The 23,544-nt window shown below is 35.1% G+C and overlaps 2 protein-coding genes across 7 annotated transcripts; both read right to left on the minus strand.

Annotated features, from left to right (window-relative positions):
* Positions 1-11,070: 11,070 nt before the first annotated feature.
* LOC110919409 lies at positions 11,071-11,508 on the minus strand. Its single transcript, XM_022163680.1, has one exon. The coding sequence runs from the start codon at positions 11,506-11,508 to the stop codon at positions 11,071-11,073; it is 438 nt and encodes a 145-aa protein (XP_022019372.1).
* Positions 11,509-16,833: 5,325 nt separating this feature from the next.
* Positions 16,834-22,415, minus strand: LOC110918233 (two-component response regulator-like APRR2). Of its 6 annotated transcripts, XM_035985919.1 has the most exons (13): positions 22,084-22,168; positions 21,649-21,730; positions 21,249-21,444; positions 20,286-20,365; positions 20,135-20,201; positions 19,958-20,004; positions 19,762-19,839; positions 19,221-19,673; positions 18,623-18,763; positions 18,279-18,548; positions 18,065-18,121; positions 17,918-17,983; positions 16,834-17,455 (listed from the first exon to the last, which is right to left on the minus strand). In XM_035985919.1, the coding sequence occupies exons 3-13, from the start codon at positions 21,376-21,378 to the stop codon at positions 17,297-17,299; spliced, it is 1,548 nt and encodes a 515-aa protein (XP_035841812.1). In that variant the 5' UTR covers positions 21,379-21,444; positions 21,649-21,730; positions 22,084-22,168; the 3' UTR covers positions 16,834-17,296. The 6 variants fall into 6 exon arrangements, with proteins under 6 accessions (XP_035841812.1, XP_022018267.1, XP_022018262.1 ...); XM_022162575.2 differs by lacking the exons at positions 21,649-21,730; positions 22,084-22,168 and adding an exon at positions 22,169-22,415 and having other exon boundaries at positions 17,918-17,977; XM_022162570.2 differs by lacking the exons at positions 21,649-21,730; positions 22,084-22,168 and adding an exon at positions 22,169-22,415.
* Positions 22,416-23,544: the final 1,129 nt, after the last annotated feature.

A 23,544-nucleotide genomic window follows, 5' to 3' on the forward strand; every position in this document is an offset into this window, starting at 1 on the left:
AACCTAAATATGCTGTTCCGAATGTCATCTTTAACATTCCGAAAGTTGATGAGTCGTGTGATTTTGTGTTTGGCAGTGTTCCAAAGGTAAAGAAATCATGGGCTTCATTGTTTGAATGAATTTCTTTGATGTATGCAGGGGCTTCCGAGGTCGATTATCTCGAAGTGGATTATGGACGAGCTTCAAGGCATATGACGGGAATGTTGGCTTTGCTCTATGATGTCAAATCTATCAACGGAGGATATGTTGGATTTGCAGGGAATCAGGGTGGCGGGATAGTTGGTGAAGGAACTCTAATGAATGGAGTCGTTACGTTTGACAAAGTGAACTATATCATCGAACTTGAAAACAATCTGTTGAGCATCTCACAGATCTGTGACAAGTCTTTAACAGTACACTTTACAAAAAAATGAATGTTTAATCATAAAACCTGGTTTTAAAATTCCTGAGGACATGGTCTTGATGCGAGCTCCCCGGGAAAACGATTTGTATGTCCTGTATATGAGTGTCGCAACTACAACAGATCATAAGAAACAATGTTTTGTAACAAAAATGAAAGCGACTGAAAAAGAGTCAAGAATGTGGCATCGAAAGATGGGCCACATTCAAGTCAGAAAAATGAATTTTCTTGTGCACAATGATCGTGTAGAAGGTGTAAATCTAAAAAATTTTCATTTAAATGATGACTAGCCTAAGACCCCGCGAGCTTCGCGGGTGGCTAAACACCAACTAAACACATAAAATAATTTAAACGTAGAAGCGTTAAAGTGTGATTTGTTAAGCCTAATATTTTGAGACAGTTGAGCACGTCCCAATAGTACATCTACATAATGTTCGTTACAAATTAAGTTTTTGTCAACTAAACCTTCATGATCTTTTCATGATGTCTTCTTTAACTCCACTATCGCATTCATCCTCTGACATTATCAATTCCAATCAGGACGACTTAGAATTTATAGCTCTATTGCTAGATTATTAAAAAGAGTTAATTACTGTTTTCGTCCCTGTGGTTTGTCAAAAATCACTATTTCAGTCCATTAGTTTAAAAAATTGCGATTTCAGTCCTTGTGGTTTCACTTTCGTAACCATTTCAGTCCACCTCGTAACCATTTCAGTCCCTGTACTTACAGAATAAATGGATTGAAATGGTTACGAAAGTGAACCCACAGTGACTTGAAATGGTCACGAAAGTGAAACCACACGGACTGAAATCGCAATTTTTAAACTAATGGACTGAAATAGTGATTTTTAACAAACCACAGGACAAAACAGTAATTAACTCAAAAGAGTTAATTACTGTTTTATATACATGAAATTAATTTGAAAAAAAATAGATTCTTACTTAAGTGTAAGAACAACTCAAACGGGTTCTTAGAGATATCAACTGGTTGGCTACCCTCCAACACTTGATTTGCTATAAATCCCTTTTACTGTTATAGAAAAAAATAAGGTTATAACCCGGAAATTTTCCGGGTAGGAAAATTTAATTTATAACAAATAAAAGTATAAAAATAACACTTTAACATCTAAAGTATCCTCTTTTCCTTTTCTCTATCATAAGTTTTTAATTGGTTTCTTAAACTTTTTCTTGTTGTAAAGAGCCATAAAAACGTACAAAAGCAAGAATGTAAAGTAAACGTCTATATTTAGAGCATTTACATTGGAACCTCTATTCTATATTATATAGAGAAAATAATAGAGGAAACAACAAAAATACCATCACATTGGAATTTCTATAATAGAAAAAAATTAAAGTAAAGTACACCTCTATATTTATAGGGTCACATACATTCAACCCTCAATATTATTATTCTGGGTGTGTAATATCTAATATGATTTTGAAAAGCTTCATTTATACCACAGCCTCACCAATTTTGAAAAGACCCATTTTTTAAAAAAGACTCATTTCATGACAACCTGTTTTAATCGAGTTAATCACAAGTTATCCTCTAAATATCTTTTGACATCTATACATAAAATAAATACAAACAAACTAATCATAAGTCCGTCTTTAAACAATTTTTCAAAGTTTACCTACTTGAGCAATTACAGATAAATATAAAGCAAATCACCCGTTAGGTAAAAACGGTTGAAATTGCAATTTTTTTTCAATAAACCAAACTTTATTAATCACCAAAAGATGCATACAAACAACAATTAAGCTTCCAAAAAAACACACTAAGATACATCCAAAATACTCTTACCCCATTACACATCCAATCACTTTAAAAAAATTATATATACACATACACTAACCAAAGTCTAAACCAGAGAAAGTGGACCAGATTGAGAGATTGACGCCTATCGATCTGTTAATCATCCACCAGAGAGTAGCCTCCTTAATATCTTGCACTATTTTAGTTTGAAAAGCATTGACCTCTTTGAAGATCTTATCATTTATCCTTAACCATAGCCTTCATACTGTCATGAGAAATACAATATAAATTGGCATTTTTTTTCGTCGGCGTATCCAGACTAATTCTACATACACAAATCTTCCAACATATTGATTTAGCGAAGATACGTGAAGCGAACAAAAGACAGGAAGAACAGCTTTTATATTTTTTTTATCATACCTGTAATCATTTTATAAATAATACTATACAAAATTACAGGAAGAGAAACTGTTATAGTTATTTTTTTTATAATATCAATCATAATGCTGTACACACTTTGTCGTAGCTTAAACACATTTCTTCAGATTATGGCCCAATTTGACCAGATTCTAAAAAACGAAGAAAGATTATCATGAGATACTGTAAAACTGGGGTTTAGGATGTAAACCATAAAAATAACAAATTAATTTAGATGATTAGCCTTGCAGAAAACCCAAATCGGGAAAGTTTACCTGAATCGTTAACGAAAAAATCAGACTCAGATTGGGTTACTCAAGCGGATATTAATCACTGGAATAAGATCGGGTATCAAACATAAGAGCACACATGAGTTGATTAATGGAACAAAATGGTGAGGAGAAGAATATACATCAGTGAATCGAATAGAGATCAGTTTCCCATAGGATCCCATTTAAGATATATAGATATATAGATATAGATAAAGAACGGTGCAAGATATACCTTTCCTTCAACTTCTCATAGGATCCCATTCAAGAGTTCCTTGTAGGGGAAGGAGTCTGAAAGAAGCTCATCACCTAAAATTACAAAACACAATTTGAATTAGATATGCAACACGAGTACAAAAACAATAGTCGAAGAAGACTCGAAGCATCCCTAAAATTACAAATAATACAGTCAAAGCATCTCATAAAAAAACATCAAGATTTCAAAGCATTCAAAATTTAAAATCAAACACAATAATGGTTTACTTCAAAATTTAAATTTAAAATAATGGTTGACTTCAAAATTTAAAATTTAAAATTTAAAATCTGAAAATCAAATCACTAATATCCAATCCCGTAAATCAAGCAACCTTATTAGGAAAGTCTAACTTTTCAAATTTAAATTTAATTTACAGATTCAAAATTTAAAATCAAACACATTAATGGCAAACTTTCAAATTTAAATTTAAAATAATAATTGACTTCGAAATTGAAAATTTAAAATCAAACACAATAATGGTTTACTTAAAAATTGAAATTTAAAATAATGATTGACTTCAAAATTTAAAATTTAAAATCTGAAAATCAAATCACTAATATCCAATCCCGTAAATCAAGCAAACTTATTAGGAAAGTCTAACCTTGCCAAGAAAAACCAACCGACATAGAAACAAACTCATAAGACAGGGAAAAAATATAAAACAAACAAAAGGATGGGTTTCAAAAAACGTAAATGAATTTATTTATAGAAACACTACAAATTTTCCAGAAATTAATACAATACCAAATTTATTAGTAACTAAAAAATATAGCCAGAATTAAATGAGCATAAAGTATGAAACTAAACATTATACCGGACAAAAGATAGGAAAAAAAACAATAAAACTAAAATTTTTTATTAACATGTCCGACGAAGTTTAATAGTCTGGCAATGGCATAAAATTGAGGGTTAACCATGAAAAAATAAAAAAACAAAACAAAAGAATCATTAATACATATTAATACAATACAAAATTTATTAGTAAAAAACAAAGATTTTCAAATTTCAAAAAATATCATAGTTTGATTTGCCAAAAAAAAAAACAAAATAACTTAAAAATTATAGAGATTAACATAAATGATGAAAACTATCATTATACCGGATCAAAAAACACCAAAAAACGATAACATTAAACTTACCTCTTGTGTTCGAAGAAGATTTAGACTCCTGCAATTGCATAAAAATTAGGGTTTATCATGAAAAAACAAAAAATAAAATAAAAAAAATCAGTAAGAGCATCACTCTTTCAAAGACATCAAGAATAGATCCATTAATAAGATTAGATTCGAAAAATTTAAATCATCATCAGCAACACAAAAATACAGAAAAATGATTAAAAAAAAGTGCGATTAAGCATTTAAAATACATAACAATCTAATCTAGTTCACATACCTGCAGAATAAGTGGAATGATCTACAAAAAAAGAAGAAGAACAAATTCTGATAAACTTGAAAATTAATGTGATTGTCGAAAATTATGGAAACTAACACAAACTTTGGAAGCAATTAAAACTTTAATATAAGTTATCTTGATAAATTTGGAAATACGTTACAATTTAGACAACTTTGATAAGTATCCAGAATTGATATAAATTTCAAAAATTCAAATTTTGAAATAATCAGTCAAAACAATTTACCTAAATAGTTAAATATCATTCAAACTTAAATTCAAAACCAATGAGGTTAATATATTCATAATATAATCAATATCTAAATGATTGTGAAAAAAATCAATCACAAAAAATACAGAAAAATGATTAAAAAAGTGCGATTAAGCATTTAAAATACATAACAATCTAATCTAGTTTACATACCTGCAGAATAAGTGGAATGATCTACAAAAAAGAAGAAGAACAAATTCTGAGAAACTTGAAAATTAATGTGATTGTCGAAAATTATGGAAACTAACAAAAAATTTGGAAACAATTAAAACTTTAATGTAAGTTATCTTGATAAATTTGGAAATACGTTACAATTTAGACAACTTTGATAAGTATCCATAATTGATATAAATTTCAAAAATTCAAATTTTGAAATAATCAGTCAAAACAATTTACCTAAATAGTTAAATATTATTCAAACTTAAATTTAAAACCAATAAGGTTAATATATTCAAAATATAATCAATATCTAAATGATTGTGAAAAAAAATCAATCACAAAAAATACAGAAAAATGATTAAAAAAAGTGCGATTAAGCATTTAAAATACATAACAATCTAATCTAGTTTACATACCTGCAGAATAAGTGGAATGATCTACAAAAAAAGAAGAAGAACAAATTCTGAGAAACTTGAAAATTAATGTGATTGTCGAAAATTATGGAAACTAACACAAAATTTGGAAGCAATTAAAACTTTAATATAAGTTATCTTGATAAATTTGGAAATACGTTACAATTTAGACAACTTTGATAAGTATCCATAATTGATATAAATTTCAAAAATTCAAATTTTGAAATAATCAGTCAAAACAATTTACCTAAAGAACGATAAAGAAGACTCAAAATAACACCAAATCTATGGAAAACGAACCTGCTTGCAATCGATTGGAAGAATGATCAGCTCTCTAAAGGACCTGTTGTCAACAAAGACATCACAATTTTAAGGATTTAAATAGAGAATGATGGATGAAACATTGCTTAAGCTTAAACAATAATCTGTACTATAACCTTTCTGGTATGCCAAATCATCACTCCTAATTGTTGAATTGTAATAGTGTCAGCAAACAACGTCACCTCTGACAATTGCTCAAAATCTACTTCAATACGTGAATTTAATCGGAAAACCTAAAGATGAAAATATGATAGAGAACATCAAACAGGAAGCGACATTATCAAACATGAATCGATATTTGAAGAATTGTTACCTATTTGTTGAATCGTTTGGAGAAGACAGTGATGGATCCCATCTTTCAAAAAGCACCAAATCTTGAAAAATATCACAGAAGCACTCAAGAAATGAATATAGGTATTGATGAATGCATAAGTTAGAAATCACTGAAACCCTAAGAAGAGGCGGCGGCTAGGTCTTCCAGACACCAACAACGCCGCAAAAAGAAAATTGAAAACACGGATACATACCTTATACACCGCATAATAAGGACTGGTTGCTTCCACTCGCGATTGAAGATGAAGAAATCTAGGGTTCAGGAGATTGCAAATAACATATTAAAGATCAATAGATGATATCTAGGGTTTAAGGAAGAAATAGATAGTGTTTAACAATGACAAATAAAAATCAAAAAGGGAAAAGAAAAATAACATACATATGTTTTTCGAAGATTAATTGATGAAGAAGGAAGAACCGGATGCAGGAGATGGGTATTAGGGTTTTGGAGTGAAGTGAAGCGTATTAAAGAAGCTAAGGAGGATGGTTTTGGCAGAAAAAGCAAAAAAAAAGTGGTCTAAGCAAATGCCACGTGGCAAGTAATGGCTTAAGCTAATACCATGTGGCTTAAGCTTGTTTTGCTTTATTAGAAGTAGTAGACTGTGTGGAGTGCAAGAAGGGAAAACAAACGAAGAAAACACACCCACAGAAGTTGTTGAATTCAATCAGAGTACCGCTCGAGAGACTCCACATAGACCTTTTTGGACCAGTTAATGTGAAGAGCGTGAGTGGAGATTTGTACTGTCTGGTGGTCACCGACGACTTTATCAGATTTTCATGGGTGATGTGTATTGAAAGCAAAGACCAAAAGTTTGATTCATTAATGGTGTTGTTAAAGAAGATGGAAACGCTGTACAAATTGCCGATCAGAAGAATAAGAAGTGACAATGGAACGGGCACAACTTTATTCATAAAGCCTCCTCTCAGCATAAAAAATGATGTAACATTGCAAAATGCTAATCATGTGCTGTTGTAAAAAAGATTCCCAAAGGAAACCCACCAAAAGTCGAGCCATCATCTCTCTATACGAACGGAAGTTCTAGCCTGAGCTCTCATGGCCTCGCATTCACCCTATACAGATATCATTAGTGTGCATTCACCTGTAAGACTGAATATAGTGATCTGGATAGGGGAGTATATTCTTAGGTGGTAAATGCGTAAAAGTCAAGACCTTAAAACACTAAATATGTATCCTGAACAGATTGAACTTTGTGTGAAAATTTAAGAGGATCAGTATATCGACAATCAAAGCGAATTGTTTAATGCTGTGTATGAAATAAAAGCTTAACGGTACGTGTGTCTTGTCGGCAACTGGTATGATCCCCTAAAACGCTCACCAAAAATATTGTGTGTACAGTTTATTGCTTATCAAAAACCCAAAAAGATTGTCTGTTTGTTTAGTATTTTATAAAAATCCAAAAAGATTTGCATTTCATCTTATTTTCGACAACGGACGTTGGGGATCGGATGATCAAAGTCTTGCGTGGTGAACAAGTTGGATCATGAGGGTTGGGTAAGCAGTAGTTTGAGAAAAAGTGTTGGTAATTGCTTGAAAGTTTAAAAGTTCATTAATTTGACCTAAAATCAAGTTCAGAAAATCAGCATCTTCATAAACTAGTCAGCCAAGGTCATTAACTTGGACTTGGCAGGCTAAACAGTTGACCAAGGTCATTAACTTGGACTTGGTTAACTGGGTGTGACGGTAAAATATCAAAAAGTTAAAAAAATTGAAAAAATTGAAAAATTTTGAAAAATTGTCATTTTCAAACGAAATGACTATTCTGTACTAAATAGCCATTTCACTTGAAACTTGATTTCGTTTGAATCGGTGATTTCGCTTGAACTTGCCTTAGTGCCTATTTCGCACGAAATAGGCTTGTCTATAAAAAGTGGAGCATTTCGCTTGAACAGGTCAGTCTTCTCATTTCGTTTCAAAATCCCTGTCGACGCGATTTCACGCGAAAACACAAAATCATCAATTTCTAGTCGTTATCTTGCCTGTTTGTTGATTGATTATCTGATTTAAGTTGGTTTGCTCAACTTAGATCATGGGAAAAGTGAGAGTTCATATCGAATTTGAACTGTTTTCGTATGAACGACAATGAACAGGACCAAAAACATAGATCTAGGGTTTGTTTGTAATTTTAAATGAACAATAATCAGTCATGTATGCTCAGAACATGTTATAGATGAGATTTAGAGTATCAATTTGATCTTAGAAGTCTGTTTTTGTATGAAGTCGGTAGATCAGGTTCTTGAAACGTAGATCTAGGTCATTTTTATGGTCAAAAATGAAAATAAAACATACCCACATGCTCGGAATTTGATAAAGAACAAACCCAGATAATCAATTTCATCATCTGATCATGTTTTGTTCAACTGTAATTTTTGCCATCTTCAAACGAAACGACAAGGTATTTCGTATGAAATAGCCTATTTCGTTTGAAGTTGATTTCGTATGAAATCAGGCATACTTACACCATGAATGATATTATCGAAATGACACGTATTGATGATCCTAACTTCAAGTTTGACTTTGAAGAAGAGTTGAATGCGTTTGATATGAATCAACAACCCGACTATCAGTACAAGTATGTTGAAGAGGCAGATAATTATGATCGAGTTGAGGTTGAAGACTGCAGCAATGAAGAAAACGTGAATGTAGATACTTCAAACATTCCAACGCTGGTTGAGTTTTTCAGTCAAGAGAACGTAGATGAGTTGAGGAGGAAAGTTGCAGAATGTTTGAAAGATAAAAACTTTGATGGTACGACAAAAGATGCACAGCGTGAAGAACGAAAGAAGTGGTTTAGAAATTGTACTGAAAGAAAATTCAAACGTCCATTGAAGTATTATAAAAGAGATAGGGATGTTTCACTTGGTGATATTATCAGCTGGGGATACTTGCCACAAGTAAATGTGTATGCTATTTGGCAAGAATTTGGAGTGCAGTATTTTGAGTATATCCAGGATATCATGTCTCTACCTTGGTGGGATGTCGAAGAGTTGTCAAAAGTTAGAACTCTGGATTATCCTGTAAGAAAGCATGATGTACCCATCTGGGGTCTGATGAAATTTGAAGCCTTCAGAGGATTCAAACACTGGAAACCGCACCATCCAAAGAAAGTGAGGAGGGTGAATCTAGTGACTGGAAATGAAGAAACAAAACTAAAGATAAAAAAGACTAAAGTGATAAAGAACATTCCTGTGCCGAAAATGGAGCAGGATTTCTATACAGGGTTCTTGTATTGGGTGTACAGCTGTTTGACTACTAAGGTTGTGATCACCTACAGAGTTGAAAATGAAGTCAGATACATTCATGTGTATGATCCTTTATGGTTGGTGAACTGTTCAGCAAAGGATATAGAATGTTTGTTTGTTAACAAGATTGGATTTAAAGTTGAAGATAGAGACTAGACAATGCAATTTCAGAAGGTTGTTTGCATCTGCTTCCAGAAAGGAATCAATGCTGAGAGTAAATGGTCGTCTAAGTGGCGGGTGATTGAGAAAGAGGAAGCGTTGAAGGCTGAAAGAGAAAGGAAAGCTCGTGAAGATAAAGACAATATGCTAAGGCATAAGTTGTACAAAGAATGGCTGCTGAAGAAAAGAAAAAGGTTGAAGAGAATGAAAAGCTTAGGAAGCTGTTGCAAAAGAAGCCTAAGACCGAGGGAGGAGAAGTTCAAGTCACTGTAAAGTTTGTGTTGAAGACCTGACTGAAGACTTCGGCAATATCCAAGGGGGATTTTGTTGGTGCATAATGTCTATAGCCCGACAATATCCAAGGGGGAGTTTGTTGGTGCATAATGTCTATAGCCTACGTCTACAGTCTAGGTCATGCTGATAGCTTGTAACAAGGTCTAAAGTGTCAAAATGTAATTTTATGTTGTTTTGAAGTGATTTCGCACGAAATAGCACTTAGCTATTTCGTATGAAATCAAAGTGTGGTATTTCATACGAAATGAGACATGGTCATTTCGTGCGAAATCAACTGCCTATATATATATGGCAGTGGTGCTTCTCATTTGGTACGAAATCAGTTGTCGTATAACGAAGTGCTGCCCAATTTTCACCGTGTAATCAAGTCAAATATCAATGAGAAGCTTGTTTTAAGTATCATACTCTGTTTCTACACCTTTCTATCACTGATTCTAGGTTGTTTGACTGTTTCCGCCTTTCAAACAGCTTTGTGTTGACTCTGAACGACTCATATAGGTCGCAAAACGATCCTACAGTTAAGTTTGAATGGTGGAAAGGGTGGTGGGAGAGTTTGGTTTCCTTGTCCAACAACAGGAATGGTGGTGCCATTACCAACAATTATTGATTTATTAGTGCAAGTATTAAAAACAGATGGAGAATGATTACCTGGTTGCTGCATATGTCTTGTGTGCCGGTGTCCATGAATCCAACTGGGTCAGATGGCTGGCTCAAAGATAGAGTATAAAGAGCCTGGGCAATATCAGTCGTCGTCGGGCTGTTTGTGGCCGTATGGGCCTGATCAGGCCGAGGGCCCAGTATGCCTGGACTTCCATTGGGCGGCAGCACCGAAGGGTAAGGGCAAGGTGGGGTTGTGCTAGTTTGTAGGCCGAAGGTGTTTGCTTGTCCAAGAAGATAGGCCCATTGGCTATTGGCCCAATTGGAGGGGAAGACAATGTATGGGTGTGGCGACTGACCTGTGTAGGAGGTGGATCCGCGAGTCCAACCTGGCTGGGAGAAGTTGGAGCGGCCTCTGCCATGTCCGCGAGTGCGTCCCCGGCCATGGTGGGATTCCGACCGGGCCTCAGATGGAGCCTGGGGAGCGGAGTTGGTCGACGGAGCGCGCCGATTTTGGCTTTGAGTATGTAGGGCAGTAGCGGCTTGGAAGGCAGAGTGCATAGCTTGGTTGGCTTTGGCGGTCTCGTTCATGCATAACTTTGAACGAACGTCGAAGAAGGAGGGAAGGGTTTGGTGTTCTGAAGAATAGTAGCCACGGTCTCGTATTGTTCGGTGAGGCCAACCAAGGTTTGAAGGACGAGGGATTGTTCGTCGACCGGTACGTCAACGTTGCTGAGTTGATCTGCCAAGACTTTGATCTCCTGGCAGTAGGCGTTCATGTTAGAAAATTCTCTAGACGGACGGTGGCGAATTTCTGTTTGAGGTAGAAGGCATGAGTAGCCTTGTTGTCTTGGAAAAGGGATTCGATGGCTTTCCAGGCGTCATAGGCGGTGGTTTTGGTTTTGATGACCGTTTTGAGTAGGCTCGTGGAGATGGTGCCATATATCCATTGAAGGACTATGGCATCGAGGCATTCCCACGAGTCGGCAGGAGAAGGGGTGGTTTCTGGTTGTTTGTCCTTGTCGGATGAGGAGGAGGGAGCAGCGGGTGGTGGGCGAGGGGCGAGGTGGTCGGAGACTAGATACGCCGTACAGTGGAGGCGAAAAAGTTCCGACCAGGTGTTATAATCGGCGGTCTCGTGATCGAGGGTTACCGGGATGAAGGTTTTTATGTTGGAGATGATGACGGCTGGATGAAGCTTGTTATCGGCCATGGCGAAAAAAATTGAGAGGGAAGAGCAGTAAGGGGCGACGGCAGGCTGAGAAGAGAGAGGGGAGGATCAGGGTTAGGCTGATACCATGCAAGATTATGGTTTGTCAAGCTTAATTCCTTTTCATTCACAATACTCAACATATATAGTTACAATGAGATCTGCTATTTTTGGAGATAAATAATACAATAATAACTATACAATCGCTATCATAACTAGCGTAGTCTATTAGTTATTAACTGTATAGGTCGCTATGCAACTAATATTCGTAAGTCCTAAACTTCTTTGGGAACGAATACCTATTTAAATCTATTATTAATAATTAGTCAAGAGTCATAAGGTCTCTATCCTCGGAAAATCAATTAGTCTATGAATCATATAGCGAATTGACGTTGTAAATTGTATAATGAAACTATAGGTTCGCGTACGCGTTGAAGACTAGTTGTTTGCTTTACTTGCTAAACTAAGGTACGGATTCTGTTTCCTTTTCATCGTAGTATACTTTTATTTTCCGTTATTCGTTGGTACAGATTTCTGTTCATGTCATCATAGTATTTTTCTTATTCAAATCAGTCACTTTGTAGTACGGATGTTTTCGGTAGTCGTTTCTGTTTCGTATGTGATTAGTATATATTGTAGCATGCAATAGACCTTAAACCTTGTGCTCGTTATTGCATTTTCTGTTTAGACTTATGTCAAAAATACATTTATTTTCTGATACGGCTTTGTACTCTGTCACCTGAGCAATTATAAGTTAAGACTTGTCGTTGGGGCGTCAACGACATGGCACTCATCGTGACAGTGCGTAACTAAAGTTCACGGCGTCTCTAATTTGTGCTAGTGTAGCACCTGGCCCCTAGAGGCGAATAGATCGATCTTAGCTCTGCTCCTGACTCCTGACTCCTGTTGAGATGGAATAATGTGTGTACGCCTACACACACTGTCTCGGTGCATGGACTAGCTAGCTGTGTACCCCTCTGTTTAGTCTCGTGGGTGCTTCTATATTACGTGACTTGTGTTATTGTTATGTGTAGTCACGTATGTCTTGTATCTTTTATGAAATGTCTGATATGTTTATATGCATCTGATTGTGTTCAGTATCTGTTTTGTATAAGTATTGGATTCAAGATACATAAGTATCTATTTCAGTGCCAGAATTTAGATTTGTTTAGTGTCAGTACCATTTGATGTTCTTTCTGTGTGTCTGCCGTTATGTTCAGTATCTGATTCTGTTTGTATTAGTTATAGTTGTTTATGTTCAGTATCTGATTCTGTTTGTATTAGTTATAGTTGTTTCGAGTCAGTATCGGTATCAGTTTTGTCTCAGTACCCGTCTTAATATTTGTTTCAAATGTGGTTTCAATGTCAGTCTCAGTTCAGTTTCAATATGCGATGTTTCGTTCTCATTTTGCTCGTTTTTTATGTACTATTGATTTCTCCGTAACTGAGCAACTTTTTGGCTCAGCCGTAGTTTCCTTTTTGTGTTTGTCTTATGTGTTTAAAGAGCGTTAAAAGAAGTTGAAGCTTTTTATTTCGGTATTGTAATGAAAATGTAATTAGGATTTTTTGTTTTAAACTTCCGGATTAGTTTTTCGAATTTGATGTCCGTAATAGTGACACGTCAGCCCTTCCGGATTGGGGTGTTACAACAAGAGTCTCTAGCACATACTTGATCAGAAGGAGTTGAACATGCGGCAACGCCGGTGGGTCGTACTCCTAAACGATTATGAGTGCGTGTTCAAATACCATTCGGCATGGCAAACATTGTAGCTGTTTCCCTTAGCCGAAAGGGAAACTAAACCTAAGTGTGTCCCTGCGTTACAGCTTACAATTCATTCAAACCTCCCTGAGCAAATTCGAAACGCCCAAGCTGAAGCATTAAAGGTGGAAAACCTTCTGGCTAAATCCATGCGGGGCATGGAGAAGCAACTCGAACTCAAGGATGGCGGCATCCACTACTTCATGGAACGTATATGGGTTCCATTCTATGGGAACCTATAAGAGCTTGTGATTCCCTTTTTTTATTGCTTACATTCTCACCATTTCTTCTAGATGGATGTTTGAATACTTTTTTTGATTCTGTTTTTGATTGCTTAAATTTTGTTGTTTTGCCAAACAAATCTGACGTGTCTAAAAATTTGTTGGTAAAGCATGCTAGACAAGGTGGACAAACAAAATATGTTCCACCCAAGTCAAAATCGAAAAATGTGTGTTCAGATAATCTAGATAATAAAACTTCGAAAACACAAGAGACAAATGAGCAATGTAGAAATCAAAGTAACTCTGTTTCGTCAAGACCTCAGGATCCACACAGGTCTTCTAGTTATGAAAGGGCTGATAGATCTCTAACGAAGCCTCATGTGAAACGTCAAATATGTTACACATGTGGCATCGCTGGTCACATAGCAAGAAATTGTCAGCATCATCCTGAAAAGCTCAAGGAAGGGGAGCATCAGAAGGCTCCAAAAGGGAATAACAAACAAACTAAACAGGTGAAGGTTGAAAAATCCAAACCTGCGAAGAGTTTGGATTCCAAGGTGAAGCCTTCTAATGAAAATTGGAACAAGGCTAAACAATTAAACAAGAAGAATCAGTTAAAGTCTTCAAATCTAACTATGCAAAATAGAAAAGTTTTGAAAAATAATAAGCAAAGTTGGAGATCTAAGAGCCTTGTTCAAATCACTCCTTTTAAATCCTCGTGTTCTAGTAATAGAACTACTTGTTCTGAAAATAATATGTTGTGGATGAAAGTAACTTACGTGAATGAGAAGGGTTTACCCACCGCCACTATGGCCTGGGTACCCAAATCTAATTGATCCCGCATAATGTGCTGGAACGGCTATGGAGGGCTATTATTAGACTTTGGGTTATTGATAGTAGCTGTTCTAGGCATATGACTGACGATTTATCCCAACTAAGTGACCTTGAAGAATTCAACGGGGGATTTGTTGCCTTTGCAGTAGATGAGAAGGGAAAGATCACCCAACGAGGCACTGTATGGAATGCTGATCTCTGTTTCAAGAATTGTAAACTATGTTCCTGAGTTGAAGCATAATCTACTGAGCATTTCTCAAATTTGTGACAATGGCTATTCAACTCATTTCACCGACAAACACTGTCTTATTTTAAAACTAGGAATTGTTATTCCCGAGTAATGGATTTTGCTAAAATCTCACAGAAAAGGGAACGCTTATGTAATCGACATGAATAAACCACCTTCTGAAAGCGTTATCTGCTTCTTTTCCAAAATCTCTGAACACAATACCATGTTGTGGAATCGTCGTCTTGGACATGCAAATGTCAAAAACTTGAATCGTCTTGCTAAATTGGGGTTGGTAAGGGATCTACCCGTAAAAGATTTCATAACTTTTGAAAAATGTGTCTCTTGTACTAAGGGTAAACAACATAGAAAACCCCACTTTCCTAAGTTGGTGAACTCAATTAATAGTGTGCTGCAGTTACTTCACATGGATCTTTTTGGTCCTGTGAACGTACTCAACATATCAGGAAAGTCTTACTGTTTAGTTATTACTGATGATTACTCACGACCTCTTAAGATTGAATATAGTGATTCAAAAGAGAAGTGAAACTTAAAAATATATATTTGAATAATTGAAATTGTGACTTGTTATTTCTTTAACTAGATATAATAAGTCATTTCACTGATAAGTATTATATACAAATTTATGATTTACATCTTTTTCGATATTCAATCCGTGCAATACACGAGTTTTAAGTTAGTACTATAAGATACAAGTAAATTGTTTTTTTTTCTTAATCCTTTTTATCGTATGATACACATAAGATAGTGATTATAAAATCATTACATGGATCTCACTTTCCTTTAGAAATGTAGTGTACTTGAGGATCTAATCAAGTTAACTAGTTCTAAATTATTGAAAACAAAATCATATGTAGTGAAAATGTAAAATATAATATTCTTTAATGTGTAATGGTACGATATGAAATTATACATGTCATAAAACTCAAAACTCTAATCACGCATGAACAAATAACCATAATCACGTATGGTTATGATTTTTGTTCATGCATGATTTATGGTTTTGTTCATGCGTGATTAAGGTTTTGAGGTTTATAACATGCGTAATTTCATATCGTATCATGGCACATGAATCTCCCTGATTATATATATATATATATATATAGAGAGAGAGAGAGAGATAGAGAGAGGGGCCAGTTATGTATAAATTGACTTAACGTACGTTACATACGAGATTGCCTTACAACATGCGAATTTTTCTTTACACATGCGATTTATTTTTTTCCGCAACATGCGACTTCTATTGGCTTCAACATACTATTTATATACACGCACAAACATGCAATTTTGCTTTGGTAAACTATCCGATTGTTGTCTCTATAACATGCGATTCTAGTCTCTGACATGCGAATTTGACATTGCGCACGCTTCGTACGTTAAAGCATATTGTACGATACACTTTTTCTATACACACACAGATATGTATATATATATTCTTCAGTTTTACCATTTTAAACTTATCATTATATATATTGAAAACACAATCATGTGTATATATATATATATATATATATATATATATATATATAATGTAAGTATCTATAGAAAACCCACTTTAATTTAGAAAACCCGAGAAACTCAAAGCTCCCGATGTTTTTTTTTTCTTGAAAAAATTTACACATGTTATATACATGTTTTTAAGGGTTTTGGGCAAAAAAAAAAAATCAAAAAAGCGCCGAGTAGATATTTTTAAAAAAAATAAACAAGTTTTGGTGTAACACATGTTACAAATATGTCAGATGAATGTAACATGTGTTACACCAAAACTTGTTTATTTTTTAAAAAAATATCTACTCGGCGCTTTTTTGATTTTTTTTGCCCAAAACCCTTAAAAACATGTATATAACATGTGTAAATTTTTTCAAGAATAAAAAATATCGGGAGCTTTGAGTTTCCCGGGTTTTCTAAATTAAAGTGGGTTTTCTATACATCCTTCCCCTATATATATATATATATGTTTCTCCACTTTTACCATTTTAAACTTCATCATTGTTAATATATATTAATAATTTCATTATCAATGCATTACACATAATAACATGTTACTTGTTAAAAACAACAACAATCAATACTGAAAATAGTTGATCATTTAGACATCATATAATGTCACTTTGATATATATCATTTAACTAAAAGATTAAAATACAATATTTTTCTTCAAACTCATAACTACTCATCAATTATAATAATCTTTTTTGAGTTAAAAAGTTGCATGCTTTTATTCACAGTGATAGCGAATACTCACAGGATGCAATTGATGATGGTGGAGGGCATCCAATAAAGAACTGTCATAACTCTACCACTCTTAAAAAGATGAAGTTGACAAATCCAGAATAAGGTACTACTTCCACTGCACAATGTATAAGTCAACTAAGCATTTCAGCTCTGGATTGCTCAACTGTTGCTCTGGAAAAATCAACTATGTATCACAGTTCAATAGGAAAATTTGGACCATATATCTGTCCCTTTTATGAGCCCCACCTATACCATCTCTTCAAAGATGTACAACCTTTATTACATAGGCCAGTTCTTCACCACCAACATGGGCCCCACATAAGATATCAATGGGTCCCACAAGCAAAATTCGTGGGTCACAAATCAAAATGTCTTAAGTTAGGATCTATTTACAACCACATTGAAAGGTTGTGAATGGCAATGTATAGGATCAGAAGAAATTTATTGTGTGCACACTACACAAGCAGGACTCCTGAGGTGGCAAACATGTCAGCATCAACGACAGCCGTTGATTCCCGGAGGAACGGTGGAGATTCCTTGTTTTGAGAGCTCAGAAATGACGCTCTCGGTAGACGGTGGTTTGAGGCCCAGCGGCAAGGGCAGCCAGGGCTTATTTATTGCTTCCTTCACAACCTTGTCAATGACTTCATCTCCCTACAACAACAGTACTTCCACATGTCATAGCTCATAATAATTCTAATGCACATGCATGGCAGCAGGCAATGTTGACTCTTAAGGTCAAACAAAGGTTTCACTTGTTTGATCATTGATGAAGATTATGTTGCCAACAAGCTCTTCTTGAAACAAAAGAACCCATATGGGATTTTGTCTTGAAACGAAACGAGTTTGAACTTAAAATCCTTAACTCTATGTTCCAAAAAAAAATAATAATAATTATATTGGATAGATTTGCTACTTGTTTAACCAAAGAAATCTCAATTTAGTGTCTCTAAACAAGGCAGGCCTCTAAGGTCAAGAAAGTTATTGTGTTAATTTAAAACTTGATAGAGTTGTCAAGACTCATTACAGTTCCATTTTGATTTTGAACTTGAAAACTAGTATGTCTGACCATAAAAATCAAAGGAATTAAGCAGAAACTTGTATGAAAAAAAATACCGGATAATTCTCAAATGAATTCTTTTCCATAGTTTGTCTACTCTGCATTGAACCCCTACTCTGAAACTGAGAAGCATTCCCATAAGTACATCTTTCACAAACAAAAGAAGCTAATTAAATGCAGAAAAACTACAATAATACACTCACTTGAGGAAAAGACGCTTGTGGTGATACGGTTGGACAGCCCCATGCTTCTGCTTGTAGCTGTAACAGTAAAATAATAATAATAATAATAATAATAATAATAATAATAATAATAATAATAATAATAATAATAATAATAATAATAATAATAATAATAATAATATATTTAATCATGACGTTTTAACAGATTCATTCCAACAAAGAAAAAGTCAATTACCCCTGGATAAGGATTCCACATCCAGTTCTCCGAAGACTGCCACGCTTGGTAATATGGTGGAGCCCACATCTGAGGTGGCATAGCGTAATTCTGCGGAGGTGGCCAAGCGGGATAAACTTGGGCGTGTGGAAGAGCGTGGTTAGAATGATATGGAGGGTAAGCCATGATGGGCTTCTGTGGATAGTAGTTTCTTGGTGTTGAATACCTAGTTTGAGGCCATTTTCGACCGCCATCCTTGGGTAAAATATGTCGCCTTTGCAATCTATATTTCTGCTCGAATTATAATATAAATAAGACATTAGGCAATAATAAATCTTTCAGAGGGCATATGTAAAATGACTAACCTGCAGATGACTTGCAACATTGTGGCGGGTCAAACCTTCAACATTCATAAGTTCAAGTATACGAGAAGGTATTGCTTGATCTACACCAAGTTGCTCTACAGCTTGGACAAATTTCTTGTGTAGTTCAGATGTCCAATCTACCTGAAACATTATTATTATTAATGCATTTAACTTATAAATCACATACAGTCATGACAATAGGGCTACTAGACAGTTGACTCTTTTTTTTCCAGTTAAAAGGGTTGGTTTTTAGTGCCACTTGACAAAAGTACAAAAGCAGTTTTGTTACATTCGGAATGTAATAATTGGGAGGTTGCATGCATATTAGAGTTTACGGGGAACGAGTAACATCCATCCTCTCATACCAAATAATATTGCCCGCTTTGCTCAGGAGGAGCTCACCCTGAGTGAAAACTTGCCAGGAGGTCACATAAGTATGGACTACTGAGAGCAACTAAAAACAAAGGTGTGCATTCCTCGTAATAAAAATTAGTTGGTATGAGCTGCCGAATGTTACAAATGGTATCAGAGTCGGGTTGTTACACATTGCATCTTAGATCAAGGTCATTTGAAATCAGTACATCAACCATCATCTTACCTTGATCTTTCTTCGACTAGATTTTGTGGCCCGTGAATTAGGACGCTCAGATGCTTCACTTTGCTTCTTACCATCAGTACAACATTCATTACTTAAAGGCTTGACAATACCCTCTTCTAAACTAGTGTCAGTACCAGTAACAAAAGGAGTAGCGGTAGCATCAACAACACAAGTAGTTTCGACAAATTTAGATTCACCATCATGATCAACACACTCTTTCTCTATCGATATGTTAGTTTGATCTTGATCATGACAATCCCCATTATCAACTAATCTCATTCCTTGCTTCAATTGTGGGGTTGATGGGGCTGGATATTTATCGATTTCAACTGGTACCTCATCATTATGTTCTTGGTTTTGACGAAATTCTTCCTCTACATCTTCTTTCTTCAAATAAATGTCTAGATCCGATTTCAGTGGTTCAGTTTGCTCTTTTGCTCCTGCATTAAACGCCTGCTTGGAATTTTAACACTTCCATTATCAGAAAACAAGTTAAATATAACAAAACTATCGAAAAAAACCAAAGAGAAGTTAAACTTACCTTGTGAGCCACATGTTGCCATATGTTTCTAAGTTTATCCTCTGAAAGTGGTTTCTCAAGGAACTCAACCGCACCAAGCTGGAACATGTAACCGAAACTATCTTATTACAACTCGAAGTAGTTAAAATGAGATGAGAACTTTCTAAACACGAATCCAAACACCCGTTTAGCTAATCTTGTGATGAAGATAACTTACCGCTATGCACTTCATCATGATACTTATGCATTTCACTTCTGAAGTCACTGTGATTAAAAAAACAAACAAATTAATAATTAATAAATAAATAAAACTCGCAATTTGTGATAGATACAAGGGATATAGAGGATTTAGGTAAATCGTCATAGATGTTAGATTAGTGTTCATAGAGCATACTGATTGTAGGTAAATCTTTGGTGTTTTCAAGAAACTTAAACCGTCCATCTTTGTTGTGTTCTCGCACCTGTGACAAATGTAATTATGCCATTAACCTTCGACTGACTGACGATTGAAAATCATACAAACTCGAATCTTCAAATTAAAGTACCTCTACTATTGCTACATGGAAGCTTTGTTTTTCGTCTGAAATGGCTGATAAGGCTTCATTCTCACAATGGAACATAGAAACTGTACTACCAAAATACATATTAATTATATATAGACTTGAATTGAAATGCATCCTGCTAAAACATACTCAAACAGATAAACCACATGGACGAAACGATAATCTAGTTAATACGCCATTGTTCAACATAAGAAAAATATACTTCCATTAATCTTTCTTCTTATCAAGGGAGGGTCAAGGTCAAGAAGATCATTCGACCCTTCCACCAACAAAATTTGTACAGGAATTTGCTATGTAAAAAGCAGTTACGGCAATTCCTGAAAGACACATTAACACGGCACAAAAATAATAAGGGTTTGAGTTGTCTAGTACAATCCGTTATCAAATAGGTCAACCCACAAAAGATCCATTTGATAACGGGTTATCAACATAAGAAATATTTACGTTAACGATTCTTTCTTCTCATATCATTATTACCAAGGGAGGGTCAAGAAGGTTAACCAACCCTTCCACAACCAAATTTGATATGTAAAGTGTAGTGGTGGCTATATTCCTGAAATAACCCGAATGACCACATGATCCCGACACAAAATAAACATTTGTCTAATTCAATCCGTTAATCAAACAGGTCAACCTGAACACAACTCGTTTGATAAGAGGTAAATCTGGACACAACCCGCTTGATAACGGCATTAATTTTTATTGCAGCAATACGTAAAAAAAAAAAAAAAAAAAAAAAACAAATGAGGTCCAACACCGAAAACATGAATTTATATATTACTATATATAGAAATAAAATAAATTCTAGTTCAGTCCCTAATCATGCTTAGCATATCAATCAGGCAATCTCGAGAACTCAAAGTAAATAATTGAAAAAAAAAACAAAACACTGTTACTAAAAGTCAAAAACACTTATCAGACTTGCAAAACAAATGAAGAACTGACCAACATAATCCATTTCTTCTAGTTTTGAACTTATTTCAGTTGCAGAATTGATGTCTTCATCAAGGAGCAAGACTCTAAGGCCCTTTGGAAAATCTTTCCACCCCAACAAATCATTTGCAGTACAAACCATGGCTGGTTCGGCATCCTTATTTCACCAGATCTTCATATTAAAACATCGTATTTCTTGTCCAAAAGTCTGCAAGAAACCCACCACAGATTCACAAAAAATATATAGATGATCTTTTTCAAAATCTTGATTGGTAGATCAATGATCAGATAAGTTATTATTTTAGATCCGGGTAGTAAATAAATTATTATGCATAGAAAAATATTCATAAAGTAGATTCCCTTTTAATAATGATTTAAACTATTATTATTATTTACTAGCATGTTATAGTACTTTTAGGGCATAACCATCATGCAACAAGCTAGATTCTTGATTATTCACACACTGACACACATGTTCTTGAAGTGACCTCAATCTGGAGACCAAACAAAGCATAAAGTCAAGAAGATATTCAACCCTTAAGAACAACAGATGTTAGTTGGGTGATGAAGATTCAACTTAAAGTCAGTGTGTCAAAACAACAAACAGATGGAACCCCACTTCAGATCTTCATAAAGATTTGAAGATTAGCTGAAAAAAGAAAGCTTTAAAGGAAAAACACAAAAAGGGAGGTGCATATATATGGTAAAAAAAAAATATAAAGGGTTCACAAATGCATGTAAGGTGCAAGAAAAAGAGACAAATAGGTAAAATATATATATTATATATATATAGAGGTAAAATTAATAGACAGAATTGACAGAATAATAAGTGGAAAATTGAGGTTACACATGATTCATAAAATGAGCAGAACTGCACCCAATTGAAGCAAGAATATGAACCAAAAAAGGGGTTCTAAATTTATGAGCTTTACCAAAATGATTGAAGAAATACCAGTGATGCCTATCCTTGTGTTGCAAAAAGATTCCCACACACACTCACAGATAGAGAGAGAGAGAGAGAAAGAAAGAGAGATGGGTGTGGGGATTTATGGAGAAAGATGAGATATGCAAGAAAAGTCTGCACTAATGGGTCACAATAACCTGAACACCTAATCAGAGAGAGAGAGTTTTGGTTTTTTGAAATTACTGAATCATTGTACTTTTCAACCACCATATTTTTCAAAGATTTTGTTGGGAAAATTATCAAAATAGGCAAAGAACAAAATGACTTACGAAAATAGCAAGCTCATGCCTTTTTGGAACGAAGCATTATGTGTGAGATGAGTCTTTCAAGTATGGGATGAGTTTTTCAAGTGAGGCATCATGTACGGATGCGTTCGAAGAATTTCTAAAGCGTCTGACGAGTTGCAGGTTTCCGGCGATGAAATCTGAAGACACTGTTATACAAGAAAACGAAGAACTAGAACAATGGAAGAGAACTATCATTACTATAAGATGATCGTCTTCAACCGAAAGTTCAAGATCGTCGAACGTAAGCCACCGCCGGAAGTCACCGACGCCTTCAGTTCCTGCACCGACGGAGACTCCCAAACGCCGGATCACTTCCAACGGTTTTTAGTCGAGTTTCAGCGACAAGAACATACCACAATCGATGGCTCTAAGCAATTAATGGAGCCAGTTCTTCACTGATTCTGACCTAACTTTACTCTCTGCTCTTTCACCCTTGATATTTTCTTCAAATCCAGTTCCTTGATGACCTCAACGGCCCCATCCCACTTACCAAGAAGTCTGCATGATCTTTCCGTCGGCCAGACTTCAGATTTCATCGCTGGAAACCTGCAACTCACCGGAAAACTCGTCGGACGCTTCAAAAATTCTCCAAACGCATCCCGTGCATGATGCCTCGCTTCAAGGACACATCTCGTGGCCATATGTCCATTTTATTGGGTTTCGCTTGAAAGACTCATCCCATGCTTGAAAGATGTCATACCCCAAAAACGCCGCAGCGGAAATACAAACGTGGCGATGACGGAGGTTGGTACCCATAAATGCCTTAGTTGTCGGTGCAATATTTATTTTGGACATTTAGTTTATTTAAAACATAAAGTTTAGAGTTTCAAACATACATCACAACCACAGCATAGTTGTTTGACCCTTATGGATCTTAGTACACATGGTCCCAAATTAGTTTTTAAAATTGTCCAAAACATTTTTTTAAACACGACAAGCATCGCTACCACAAGATACGCCAAAATCCAGAAGCCGAACTCATGTACCTGAAAAACACGTAAAAATCAAGTGTCAACACAATGGAAGGTGAGTTCAAATATTCGAATTTGTAAAAAAT

This window comes from Helianthus annuus, chromosome 16 (genome assembly GCF_002127325.2).
Source record: "Helianthus annuus cultivar XRQ/B chromosome 16, HanXRQr2.0-SUNRISE, whole genome shotgun sequence".
NCBI classification, from domain to species: Eukaryota; Viridiplantae; Streptophyta; class Magnoliopsida; order Asterales; family Asteraceae; genus Helianthus; species Helianthus annuus.

What these genes read in the sequence shown, in the direction of transcription:
- LOC110918233 (XM_022162570.2), bottom strand. Translation starts at nt 21,378, where the DNA reads ATGGTTTGTACTGCAAATGATTTGTTGGGGTGGAAAGATTTTCCAAAG. An exon ending in AGAAGAAATGGATTATGTTG is followed by an intron (nt 20,366 to 21,248) that starts GTCAGTTCTTCA and finishes TTGGTAGTACAG; the next exon opens with TTTCTATGTTCCATTGTGAG. An exon ending in CACAAGCGTCTTTTCCTCAA is followed by an intron (nt 17,984 to 18,064) that starts GTGAGTGTATTA and finishes AATGCTTCTCAG; the next exon opens with TTTCAGAGTAGGGGTTCAAT.
- LOC110919409 (XM_022163680.1), bottom strand. Translation starts at nt 11,508, where the DNA reads ATGGCCGATAACAAGCTTCATCCAGCCGTCATCATCTCCAACATAAAA.